General features: G+C 44.6%; 1 protein-coding gene across 1 annotated transcript in view; it reads right to left on the bottom strand.

The window, feature by feature from the left end:
* The window catches only part of LOC125467232 (multiple C2 and transmembrane domain-containing protein 2-like), a 476933-nt gene that overhangs the window by 248463 nt on the left and 215563 nt on the right, over positions 1–12907 (bottom strand). The window contains exons 5-6 of the mRNA XM_048562803.2: positions 7170–7312; positions 2224–2300 (exon numbers count right to left, since the gene is read on the bottom strand). Coding sequence (XP_048418760.1) covers positions 2224–2300; positions 7170–7312 — 220 coding nt within the window. The remainder of the gene's footprint in view (positions 1–2223; positions 2301–7169; positions 7313–12907) is intronic.

Here is a 12907-nt window from a genome sequence, read left to right as displayed (position 1 = left end):
CGAGGCTGGAATCGAACCCAGGTCTCTGGCACTGTGAGGCAGCAGTACTAACCACTGGACCACTGTGCCATCATTATTACAGCTGAGCCAGTTGTTGATGCTTGACGAGGTTTCAGAAGCTCTACATTATCTCAGCAGGGGTTTTGAGTTCACCATTTAACAGGCAGATTTAAGAAGCTTTTAAAGGATTAACTGTCTTTGATGTGGTTAGAAATAGAAGCTTTTTTTGTTTTTACAACATATTGACCACTTGCCCATTTTACCGCTGGGTTTTTTTTGAATGAGGCTTTCTTGCAGTATCAACTGCATTAGTAACAGCTCATTATCAGTCTGTGCTTTCTTTCATCTCCACGTGGGGCCTGAAGTGAACCCAAGGTGGAAACTTGCCAAGTGCAGACTGTAGACAAGCCTATTTGTGCAGTGGTATCATTGGGTTTGGGCCACAATTGCGGAGTACAGAGATGACTCAGTCTACCTCAGTCTGCCTTAGCACTTGCCTGTCCCAAAAGTCACATTCAAACTGCCTCCAGGGATAAAGAGGATAAGTCATGAAATTTTACAACTCAGGTTTTCAACCTCAATGATGGAAATCTGACCCTAGGTCTTTGTAAGTGAGCTTAGAAAGCCAAGAACTTCATGATGACAATTTCGTTTTCAAACTTGCTGCCGACATAAATTGGGGAAAATGGGAGAATGATTACTAGAGGCAATCAGATGGCCAATGGAATGGAAGAAAATGTGCAGGGATAGCAGGGGATATGGGACTGAGTGGATTACTCTACAGAGAGCTAGCATGGACGAGATGGGCAGGAAGGCCTCCTTCTGGGCTATAACTAAACCAGGAAACCAGTGTCCATTTCACTGAGCAGATAATTGCGAGGAACACGTTGGCTTCCATGCTTAAAATGCTCAATATGTGCTCCCAGTATGAAGTATGCATATGGCGCTCAATTGGAGAGAATATAAAATTGTTCTCAAGCATTAGTGAGCAATCAAATAGAAACATATTCCTAGTTTGGACACTATAGGGATATAAAAGTCCACTGTCCAGACAAGCAAAATGACTGCTACAGGGTTGGGAGGGATTATTCCCTTCATTATAAAACTGTAAATCCAATCTTACTGAGTTCATTTATCACATCTCTGTGCTCTGTCCATGTACCATTCCCCCCACCTACTCCCTCCTCAATGGATCATTAACATACCATTTTCACATTCATTACTAATTCAGTGGTGTCTAGAGGGGAAAATTCACAATCTGAGTACCAAACTGTACATTGGTAAATGTGCTGTTAATGGAAATAGATGAACAAGATCAGGCTCTCTCCTTACTTAATGGAGGACTTTTTAAGGACGAAGTCTGCAACCCCATTGACCCCAGTGGGAAACGTTATTCACCGAGAATACATGACAATAAATCACAAATCCAGCATTTAACACAAAGCAGCCCTCTTGGAGCAGAATTGGATGTGATCTCTGTCCAGTTCTAACTGCCGCAAAATAAGGTTTGAGATTCAACAGCTGAACATGGAATTCGGTTCATTCTTGTTATCGAAAATTTCATGTGAGGAGAGAATGGATAACACTTCCAAAATGAATAACAGGCACAAGCTTGATGGGCCGAATAGTCAATACATTACACTCGCCATTTTAATGTTTGTCTGTGTGTGTATGTGTATGTGTGTGTGTGTGCGTGTGTGTGTGTGTGTGTGTGTACATGTGTACGTGTGTGTATGTGTGTGTACGTGTGTGTATGTGTGTGTACATGTGCACCATTATGGAGACAGATATTTAGCCATGAACTGAATCAAAGGTCAGTACTCTGCTTTCATTATACTACCATCGGTTTTAGTCAGACTGTTAGCTCAAGCACTTTAAAACTTCAGGCGAGTTCTTGTGCCCTATTAGAAGTCATATCAGCTCTTCACTGAAGTTCTGTTGTGTATGCCAACACAGTCATAAATCCAGTCTCCATTAATTTATAATTTATCTCTTAATCTCTCGAGGCCAGTGAACAATTGCTGTGCTTTTAATAGCACTTAGCTCCAGACGATTGAGTCTGAGTACTTCATATCTTTTATTTGCTTTGCCTAAATCCAAGGAACACTTTTCAATATTCAGAGCTCAGGTACTGCTCTATCAGATAACCCTCTTCAATCACTCGCTGTATAACACCAAACAGTACACTAACAGCAAAGTATTAATCAACGTTAGATTACAAACCTGTTCACTTCCAGATCACTCAGACAGAGAAATGCAGAACCCATGAAATCGTCTGTGGCCAAATCTCGGTCATAAACCTATTTGTGGAGAGAGATTTCTTTCATTATTATCTCCACTGAGAGTAAATGAACGCGTGGTTAAACGGCAAATGCTTTCAAACCATAACCTGTAGAATCAGTTTTAATATCTTTATCTGAGTCAAAGGGAACTAATTCAGCGGTCCAAACAGTCCACACCCTGAAATGTGTGTCCATTTCTGATAGTCGAGAAATCGTGGAGACACTCAGACACCAGTCACAGTGAGAACAGTCATGAGGCTAGTCAGTGGCAGTCAGAGTTCGAGTTACAAGCAAAGAATGGAGACACTAGAGATAACCAGGTGTAGAACTGGATGAACACAGCAGGCCAAGCAGCATCAGAGGAGCAGGAAGGCTGACGTTTTAGGCCTAGACCCTTTTTTTTCTGAAGAAGGGTCTAGGTCTGAAACGTCAGCTTTCCTGCTCCTCTGATGCTGCTTGGCCTGTTGTGTTCATCCAACTCCACACCTTGTTATCTCAGATTCTCCAGCATCTGTAGTTCCTACTATCTCTGAAAGAATGGACACACTAGGGCTTTTCTGCCTGAAAGTCAGCGGCATCTAAGTGATGGCTTTGTCAGAGTCTGTAAAATAGGGAACATTGTAGGATACTACCTTAACATGTCTCTATCAATTAAATTGTAGGGCAGTAAAATTGCAATTTTGGACTGGCATTAGCAGGTTTATTGTGTGTAGAGTTATCAACAATTGGAATTGAACTGGAAAGACTGAAGAAATAATGCAAACAACAACAGAGGCATGAGTGTAGGATTGCTCTGGTTAATTAAAATGAGTCAACTTGCCTTCGTCATACAAAACTCCACATATTAATATTTGTTGCTATTCCAAAGTCTTACATTCTGCAACATATTGGGTGATACCCAACATCACTTGGTCCCACCATGACATGACTCATTACAGCTAAACTGAACACTCTGCAAAAACACATGAATGGAAGCTCTTAGGTGTCCATTATTTTCACCATCCTGTCAGGACATGGAATGTGGACCTTCTGGCCCAGAGGTAGCGACATTACCACTGCCCTCAGTTGTATCACAGCTAAAGAGTGGTGAGCATGCTGCTTAATTTAAACACAACAGGCCAACGGATGCGCAATGATACAAACTCCTGAGGCTTACATGGGACAGACAATTCTGCACTCCAATCATTGGGGAACACATGGATCTGGGACTGGAACCAAAACAGAGAGGAGCCTCAAAAGGGTGAATACGGGCCTTCCACTAATCATGGGAAGGACAGACTATCCTCAGGCTGTTGCTGTATATGTAACTGGTCTGTAGCTGCATTGGCACAATTTTGTTTCCACCTTAAAGTGGATTGCAGCTCATCACTGACTCATAATGTAGATATTAAATCAGAGGTGAAGAATAATCAATCGGTCTTCACTTACAGCAGGAAGACTCCCACTCCACTTTGGTCTGGTGTTAATCATAGTTCCTGACTGCAGAATGAGGTTATATTGACACTATATCCATAATATAAAGAAATGAAAGTGGATCACGCCAATACTACAGATGCAATGTGAGAGCATTCCTACGTACATAAAGCAATCACATTTAATTCTGCAGATGGCCCTGAAAAATCTGTAATTTCCCCGACTCTCTGATTTACCAAGTTAGACAAAATTGATCGACGTCCCTATTTGTGAGGTAGAAAGGCACCAACAATGACTCAATATTTTAGCAACTCCTTACGGGCCAGAGAGGAATGTGTCTTCAGTCGACAGCTTGCCAACAGAGATCAACAGAGGGATAGGGTGCAAGGCACAAAGTACTTAGCTTGCATGTAGGCATCCAATGTACACTTTGTCATGTTTGCCATAGCAACACCGGAACATTTTGTCATACAATGAATTGGTTGCTCAGGCTTCAGGCGTTATTTTGTAACAATTCGAATCCATTAGATTTAGACTGTGTCAGGTACCACAGGAGTTGAGAGACACTCCACTCCACAATATGCCTGCTGCAAACTCTGTCTCAGTCAGTCTCCACTCAGTCCCTTTGGTTGGGCAGTTTTCCCGAAGGAAGCGAATTACCCAAAAAATGCACATCTCCTGCTAAAGGCTGGAATTGCAGTGTGGATGCAGGCCATTCAGCCCATCAAGTTCACACCAACCTCCAAATAGCATCCGACTCAAGCCCAATCCCTCTACCCTACCCCTGTAACCCTGTATGTCCCATTGCTTATCCACCCAGCCTACATGTCCCTGGAAACTACGGGCAGTTTAGCATGGCCAATCCACCTAGCCTGCACGTCTCTGGATTATGGGAGGAAACCAGAGCACCCGGAGGAAACCCACGCAGACACGGCAGACAGTCGCCCGAGGCTGGATTCGAACCTGGCTCCACTGAGCCATTATATCTGCTGCAAAGCGACAACGACAATAAGAAACCAAATCTCTCTATTCACGGTCCAGCTGAATTAATCATGTAACATTCCCCCAAAATATGAAGCAGTAAAGGCAAATAGAATAGACACATTTAAGCAGGAGTTAGGTTAAAAGTAATGGGGAGACAGACTTAGCAGGATAAGTAAGCTTACACATAATACAGCAAGAGAAGACTTGCATGGAGTGTGAACACTAACATAGATAATTGGGCTGAATGTCCTGACTCTATACTGTAAGTAGAATGCAATATGGAGCTGAACGCAATATGAAACAAGAGAAATCACAGAATGCATCAACTCCAAATGACACTGGATCAGCCTGAAACCAATTCCTACAATTGGTCCCAAATGTGAATTATCAACCACAGCTTCAGTGTAGCCTTGACAGAGCTCCACTGCCTTTGATCAACCGAAACATACTTCAGTTTTTGTATATGGGTGTGTGCGCGCGCAGGATCTTCCTCAGAATTCTGAATCACTTGAAATCCTGCATAAAGGTTCAGAACAAAAGATTCTTCAGGAACTGCTAGAGTTTCAGTCATACCTGGATGACAAATTCTTGGCACTTCAGAACAACAAAAGCCCTCTGTCGATTTAAATGCAAAGTTGGAGAAGTGAGAAATTACAACCTGAGCAGTCCCTAGCTGTCCCACATCCAAAATATTCTTCACACACCAAGCTAATTGAGCTGCACATTACATCTACCTACAGTTACAGACTGCACAGAAACTTAATTCTCTCTTCCCCTTGTTGAAAGCTACGTATTGGACTGTTTATATTCTGTCAGTAGCTAATCAGGATAATAATTTACACTGTAACAGAATCTGATGTCATGTTGATGTGGTGTAAGTTCTTGGCTGGGTTAGTTTAACAATAAGTCCTGAATTTAACTCTCATTGATAAAAACTGATTCATTATATACAATTTCCTTTAACTACTTAATCCTTTATAAAAATAAGCATTAGTATTCATAACTCCCTTGGCAATATAAGCAATTTGAACTTTTAAACAAACGTTAAACTGACAGGCACCCACTATGATAATGATAGGCTGTAACAGATTAACAGAGCGCTAATCTTATATTCTATAGTCATACAGGAATTAGAAATGCAACAATCTGACTTTAAACACGGCATACACATTTGTACCAAAATATAACCAGTGATCCTGGAGAAGGCAGCCTAAAAAGGATTGCCACTGACCCATGACTATTGAAATCAAACAAAATACTAACCAGTGAACTTCCTCCACAATAACACTCAACGCTGAAGACACCTCCCCAACCCCAAGATACACCCTCAGCCCCCTACAGTACTCCCTGCACACCTACAGCTGTGTCGCCAAATTCCAAACAAACGCCATCTAGAAGTTCGCTGACGACAACTTCGCAGTAGGACAGATATCAACCAATAATGAGTCAAAGAACAGAAGGGAGATAGAGAGTTGGTGACATGCTACAATGAGAACAGCCTCTCTCTCTCAACATCCGCGAAACTAAAGAACTGATCACTGACTTCAGAAAGAAGGGAGGAGAATATGCCCCCATCTACATCAACAGAACTGAGGTTGAGAGGGTAGAGAGCATCAAGTTCTCAGAATGGCAACAACCGACAACCTGTCCTGGACTTCCCATGTAGATGCAACAGTCAAGAAGGCACAACAATGCCTCTTCTTCCTCAGGTAGCTCCGAAAATTTGTCATGTCCATAAGGTCCCTCATCAACTTCTACAGATGCACCACTGCAAGCAAACTGTCCGGGTGCATCACAGCCTGGTACAGTAGCTGCTCTGCCCAGGACCATAAGAGACTATAGAAGGTGGTGTGTGCGGCCCAGACCATCATGCAAGCCAACATTCCATCCATGGACTCTATTTACATGGCTCACTGCCACAGAAAGGCAGCCAACATCATCGAAGATCCATCGCTCCACAACCTCTTCCATCATGCAGAAGACACAGAAACCTGAACGAACACACACACACACACACACACACACACACACACACACACACACACACACACACACACACACACCACACACACACACACACACACACACACACACACACACACCAGCAGGTTCAGGTACAGTTCCTTTCCAATCATTATCAGACTGATGAATGGACTCTCTAGCCTCAACTAACGCTGATCGCAATGCAACTTGTATGCTTCTGTCGAACTCTTTTTATCAACTCTGATCCGTACATCCTTGCTTATTAGAAGCTGCCTGCACTGCTCGTAAACAAAGATTGTCACTGTACTTCAGTACAAGTGACAAGAAATCAATCAAAAAAGAACTGACCATTGACCCTATCAATGATCCCAACTATATCATAACTATCAAACCAAACCAGCAAAACATAAACACTGAGCTTAACAGATTTTATCTCCAAATATAACAACATTTCTTATCTGCTGAACTGCAGCACATCATTTCTGAACATGCAGCTCTTTTTATTACCTTGACGTACAGCTTTTGATTCAAATTCTTGACTGGAATGACAAAAGTCTCGTCCCATCGAGGGTTTAAGTTTTTGTACATGATCTTGCTCTTGTACAGCGTTTTACCCGCTAGTTTGAACTTGACGTAAGGATCACTTGTACCTGCAAGACAAAATAAATACATTGCATAAATGACACCTGTAGAGAATATGCTGAGATATTCTTTCAGTGATCAATTTAATAGGCAACTATTCATGGATGTCAAAGCCATACATGGCAATCATTTCCATTGTTAATCGGTAGCATTTATGGGTGAAAACCCTTTGTTACCATCCAACAATGTTCCTTGGGCAGCCCCTTCCAAACCCATAACCACTACAAACAAGACAATTCGCTCAGTTTGCTGGTTAGTGATACAAAGTGACACCAACAGCATGGGTTCAATCCCCACGCCAGCTGATCTTATCATGAAGGATTCTACTTCTCAACCTCTCCCCTCACCCAAGACGTGACGGCCCTCAGGTTGAACCATCATCAATTGTCACTCTCTAATGAGAAGGCAGCCCTGTGGTCTGGTAGGATTGTAGTTACCAAATGATTAGGACCGCAGATACAAAGGAGCACCATCACCTGCAAGATCCCTCCAAGCCACTCACCACCCTGACTTGGAAATACTTCACCCTTCCTTCAGTGTAATTGGGTCAAAATCCTGGAATTCTCACCCTAAGGGCATGTGGATCAACTTAGAGCATGTGGACAGCAATGGTTCAGGAAGACAGCTTAACAACTGTACAAGGGTACCTAGGGATGGACATTAAATGCTGGTTCAGCTAACGATACCCACATGCCATGACTGAATTTTTACAAAACTATACCAGGTTTTGTGCGTGTGTGTGTGTGTGTGTGTGTGTGTGTGTGTGTGTGTGTGTGTGTGTGTGTGTGTGTGTGTGTGTGTGCGTGTGTGTGTGTGGTGTGAGGGGGGTGCTAAGTGTGTATGTGGGTGAGAGTATGCGGGGAGATGCAAGGATGTGTGTGTGTGTGTGTGTGTGTGTGTGTGTGTGTGTGTGTGTATGTGGGGGGTGGGTGTGTGTGTGTGGGATATGTGTGTGTGCGTGAGTGGGTGTGTGTGTGTGGGGGGCGTGTGTATGTGTGAGTGTGTGTGTGTGTGTGTGTGTGTGTGTGTGTGGGGGCGGGGGGGGGGCGGTGTTGGGAGGGGGCAGAGGTTGGATTGCCATGGTGCAGGGAACAGACTTGCAGACCCATACAGGGTAACGTGCGAGCTGTGAGGGGTGGAGTGCTGATGTCTTGCTCAGCAGCAGTCAGTTCCCTGGACAAGGGGTCCCAGGATCGCAAAGTGGGGGGAGGCCCAGTGAGAGACATTCACTAACCTTGCTGCCATCTCCATTCCTCACTCCTTCGTACCGTGACTCCCTCTTGCTATCCTTCACTTGTAGCCTGGGATCTGCAGTATTCACAAACCCAACATGGGTGCCTCACCAGTGGTCCTGCCATTCAACAGAGGTGCCAGTTTCTTGAGTGAGCACTAGCTGTCTGTGGAAGGGACTTTCATGCTGGGCTCATTGATCCCAGGGGTAGCCCACTTCCGCCCAGTTAAGTGCCCGAGTGGAGCGCTTGTCAGCTCTGGGCAAGATCTTAATGCCTCCATCAAACACCACCCAATGTGTCAACACATTTTGGGGCAGGAGGGGGAAACAAATACACCTCAAGAATTCACAACACCTCACATCACACTCAATCAACATTCTCCACTACAACAAACTCTAACTTCTGCATTTCTTAAAAAGATTTATTCTCTGCCACACCAAGAAATAAGGGTTCTCTGGATCTGCAGCTATAAGTTGCACTCAGACCTGCCTCTCTGTACTCAAGGCCTAAGGCCGACATTCAAAGCCAGCTTTTAGTTGCACCTTTCTCTGGAGACAGCTTTTCCCACTGGATTAAACACACAGGGCAAAGCTTTTACAAGGGGTGAATTACACTATCCGCCAAATCTGCTGCAACTGCAGAAATAGGTTTGCATTTGGCACAGTTCACAAGCCTGACATTGTTTGATAATTCCTCAGGGACCCAGCTTGCAATTCAAGTCTACATGTTTAATCAACTCTCGTGCTTTCTCCACCAGTTTCCAGCTTTCCTCTTCATCACCATCTCTCCAGATCTCCTTGACTGATCAGCCAAAGGCAGGTCGAGCCAGCTCAGATTAGGAAACCAGAATAAAGCGTTCGACTTGCACTGCTGTCTTCCATTAGAGCGGCTTTAAAGAGCAGAGGGAGAGGCTCCTGCCAAAGCCTGCCTGATGGTGAGGAAGGTCTGTGAGCAGCCAGAGAGACCTCACTGAGCTGCTATTCATTAGAAGCTGAACAAAGTGAATCAGTTACCAAGAGCAGTCCACAATGATCTAAGCAACTGTGATCACAGGTGACAGGAAGGTATTTTCCTTCTCCTTGCTGTCTACTTTGGGTACAGCTCCAAAACTTGAAGTGTTTTTTTTTCACTCACTAACTGCAGAATACATTGCATAATAAAACAGGTTACAGTGAATAGATAAAAACTAAAAACTAATACAATTCTTTTCACTAAAGTTCTCACGGCAATGGTTTCGTAATGAAAAAGACTAAATCAAAGCAACTCATTCACTGCCTCGACTGCTTCCATTCTCGGCCTGCCCAGCATTTCCTCCAAAAATCATGGGGTTAACATCAGGCCTTGGGCCTGTTTGCATGACTGATAGGTTGGCTACAGCCTGGCCCTTAGTCCGACCAGAGTGCTGGAATCTGTGTCCCTGCAGTCCAGGGTTTGGGCAATGGTCAGTCTTACAGGTCAACAATAACCAATCTGGGCATTACAAATAAGTCGGGGGGGGGAGGTGGTGGAAGGATGGGCCAGCTCTTCCTGCAATGCGGCAAAGGAAGGAGTGAATATGATGGGAGGGACCAGCAGAGCCGTCAGTGATGAAGCAGGGACAGGAGTGAGTAAGAAGTGCAGAGGATAGCGAGGGTTTTAAAATTTGGGAAGATGATGCGGACAGAGCTGTTGAGTGACCATGTGGAATAATGAGATTTGTTCTCAATGAGCTCTGGTGAGAGGTGAGTACGGTGACAGAATGAGTAGGAAGTAGTAGAGCTAAAGGTGGTGACACCTACGCTTGTGAGCCACCGAAGTTCTTCCTTCTACCCTGCTGGGTATCCCTTTTCATCCCAGACACAGCACTCACACATGATGCTACGTGTGTCCGAGCTGGCTTGGTCTGGTGGGCGGCATCCTGTGTTGGCTAGCTGGGAAAAGCATTACAGTCTTCCCACCCTCCTATCCAGTAAATATCTCCAGATCCCTAGAGCAAGCTTTCCTTTCCTCTGAGCTATGCATCCTCAGTGATAACGCTGGGACACTATAGTGTGATGGGCAGTTCCTAGATTGCAGCACCTGATGCTATAAAGCCAAGTGCCAGAAAGCCACAAGATCCCAATAGTTGGAAACATTCCCACCACTCCGCTTGCACTATTCTTCAAGAAAGGTGGACCAGAGCTCAGTTGTATCCTTCATGAGATGAAGAGCAGAACAATGTGTCAGAAAAGCAACTCCAAGCAATGGTAGGCCAAGCATTATCGGAAAAAGACTAACTGAAAAACAAAAAATACCAGCCTCATGATTTCTACAGAAGTGAACTTTCCCACTGATGCTCGCATGAAAATAAGGTGTTACAGATGGTTTCTACTCAATTTCAATCCCAATCTCACATGTGAGTTAGGACAGATATATCCTGGAAATTACAATGGAAGTGGAATGATGGCAATATAGTGGGTAGTGTCAAAAATCACCCTCAGTCAGATGTGACTGAATGGACAGTCAATAGCCAGAAACTCACTCTGGGTTGGGCTTTTCCAATTTGACAAACACAGTCTCCACTTGAGCTGCCTGCTTCATCAGCAATTAGAAATTTATCAAAACAGCCTGTGAAATTCCTCCACAGAGGCCGGTATCCCATCACCAAGTCACAAATGTTGGCACAAGCAAAGTACTTGATACTGATCCAGCTCCCTCAGAGCCAGCTCTCGGAGTGAGCAGAACCCCTGACACTCCTGTCTCTATCTGTCAGCCAGAGCTCCCAGATTGGGCCAGATTAACAGCCCCAATCAGGGAGCTCCTGTTCTATGAGGTCCACCTGGCTGACCTCATTATAATCACTGTGTCTCTTGCTCTCTGAGTCCAAGGACATGGGCCAGTTCTTATTTCTGTATCTCCTCCTGGAGTGTTTTAACACCGGATCAGGTTCCCCCCAACTCTAGCTCGGACACGGGCAGCGTGTAAAGTGCAGTAACTCGCCTCTTGTACCCACAGCATCTCAGAATCAACTCATTCTCTTCTTCAGTCAGCAAAGGCATCAAGGCGGTCTTCTTTGTCATATCCATATCAATTTCCAAGGTGTCTTCAACGCTCGATGGAGGGGGAGAACCCATGGGCTCTGGAACAGTCGGACAGGCAGTCCAGGAGCTGAGCACATTTTTTTCCTACACCGTTTGTGAGTTTGCAGCTTTCACATGGTCCACGTGCTTGGTCAGCATCATCACACCTACCCGAAATTAATACGTCACTGAGCCTGCCTTGGTATCGACCATGCCTCTTATCCTTGCAGGGCTATTTCCACGGTTCCTACGTCAGACTTTGCCCACTGAAGTAAACTGTCTCTCTCGCTTAGCAGAGTCTTGTGTCTGGCATTGGCGTTCCTGATGCCATTTCACCCTGGCCCCACCCACATCCAGGAGGATCACATTTAATCTGGTGTGGAGTCTTCTTCCCATCAGCAACTCTGCTGGAGCTATCCCTGTAGTGACATGAGGTGTGGTCCTATCATCAAACAGGAACATCGAGTGAAGCTGTTGGCATGTTTCTTCAAGCCTGCCTTCAAAGTTTGGGCTGCTCTTTCTGCCAGACCATTGGATGACAGATGGTACAGAGCTGTCCTTGCATGTTGAATACCATTCGACTTTAGGAACTCAAATTCACTACTGGTAAATGATGGTCTGTGACCAAAACTTCTGGGTGTCTATGTATTGCAAAAGGTGGTCGCAGCTTTTCTATCATTGTCCCAGTGTTTGATGAATGTCCTCCATGCATGTCCAGCCACTTTGACCAGGCATCCACAAGAACCAAGAACATTGAGCCTCTGAAAGGGCCCGCGTAGTTGACGTGTAACCAGATCCAGCGTTTACTCAGCCATTATGAGTGAGGTGGAACTGACTTTGCTACACAATCGTTCTCAAGGCTGACACTATTTTAAGAGTTGCTGCAAAGGTGCTAGGGCAGAGGCCAGATTATGGATGAATTTCTGCAATAATTCACCCACCCAAGGAAAGATCTAAGCTCCAGTACAGACATGGGAGCCAGGGCACCTTTGATCGCCCTCACTTTCTCTTCCAATGGGTGTAACCCAGTCTTGTCAATTCTGTAGTCTAAGGTGGTCACTCGGGATGCCTGGAACACATATTTTTCCCTTCTAAGGAGTGTGCCCTCCTGGGAGAAGTGTCCAAGGACTATGTCCAAGTTCTCTAAGAGCTCTTTGTTGGTCTTCCTTGTAGTTAGCACATCATCTAGATAAATGGTGACCTGGAATAGACCTTGCAAAATGTTCTCTATCGTCAGCTGAAAAATTGCACCAGTCGACGATAACCCACATGGCAGCCCTGTATATTATTACAAACCCTTTTGAGGATTAATTGTGTCATACTTCTGGGAATC

The sequence above is a fragment of the Stegostoma tigrinum genome, chromosome 33 (genome assembly GCF_030684315.1).
Source record: "Stegostoma tigrinum isolate sSteTig4 chromosome 33, sSteTig4.hap1, whole genome shotgun sequence".
NCBI lineage: Eukaryota > Metazoa > Chordata > Chondrichthyes > Orectolobiformes > Stegostomatidae > Stegostoma > Stegostoma tigrinum.
The sequence above is the reverse complement of the archived record's forward strand: the minus strand, read 5'-3'. Positions and strand labels throughout refer to the sequence as shown.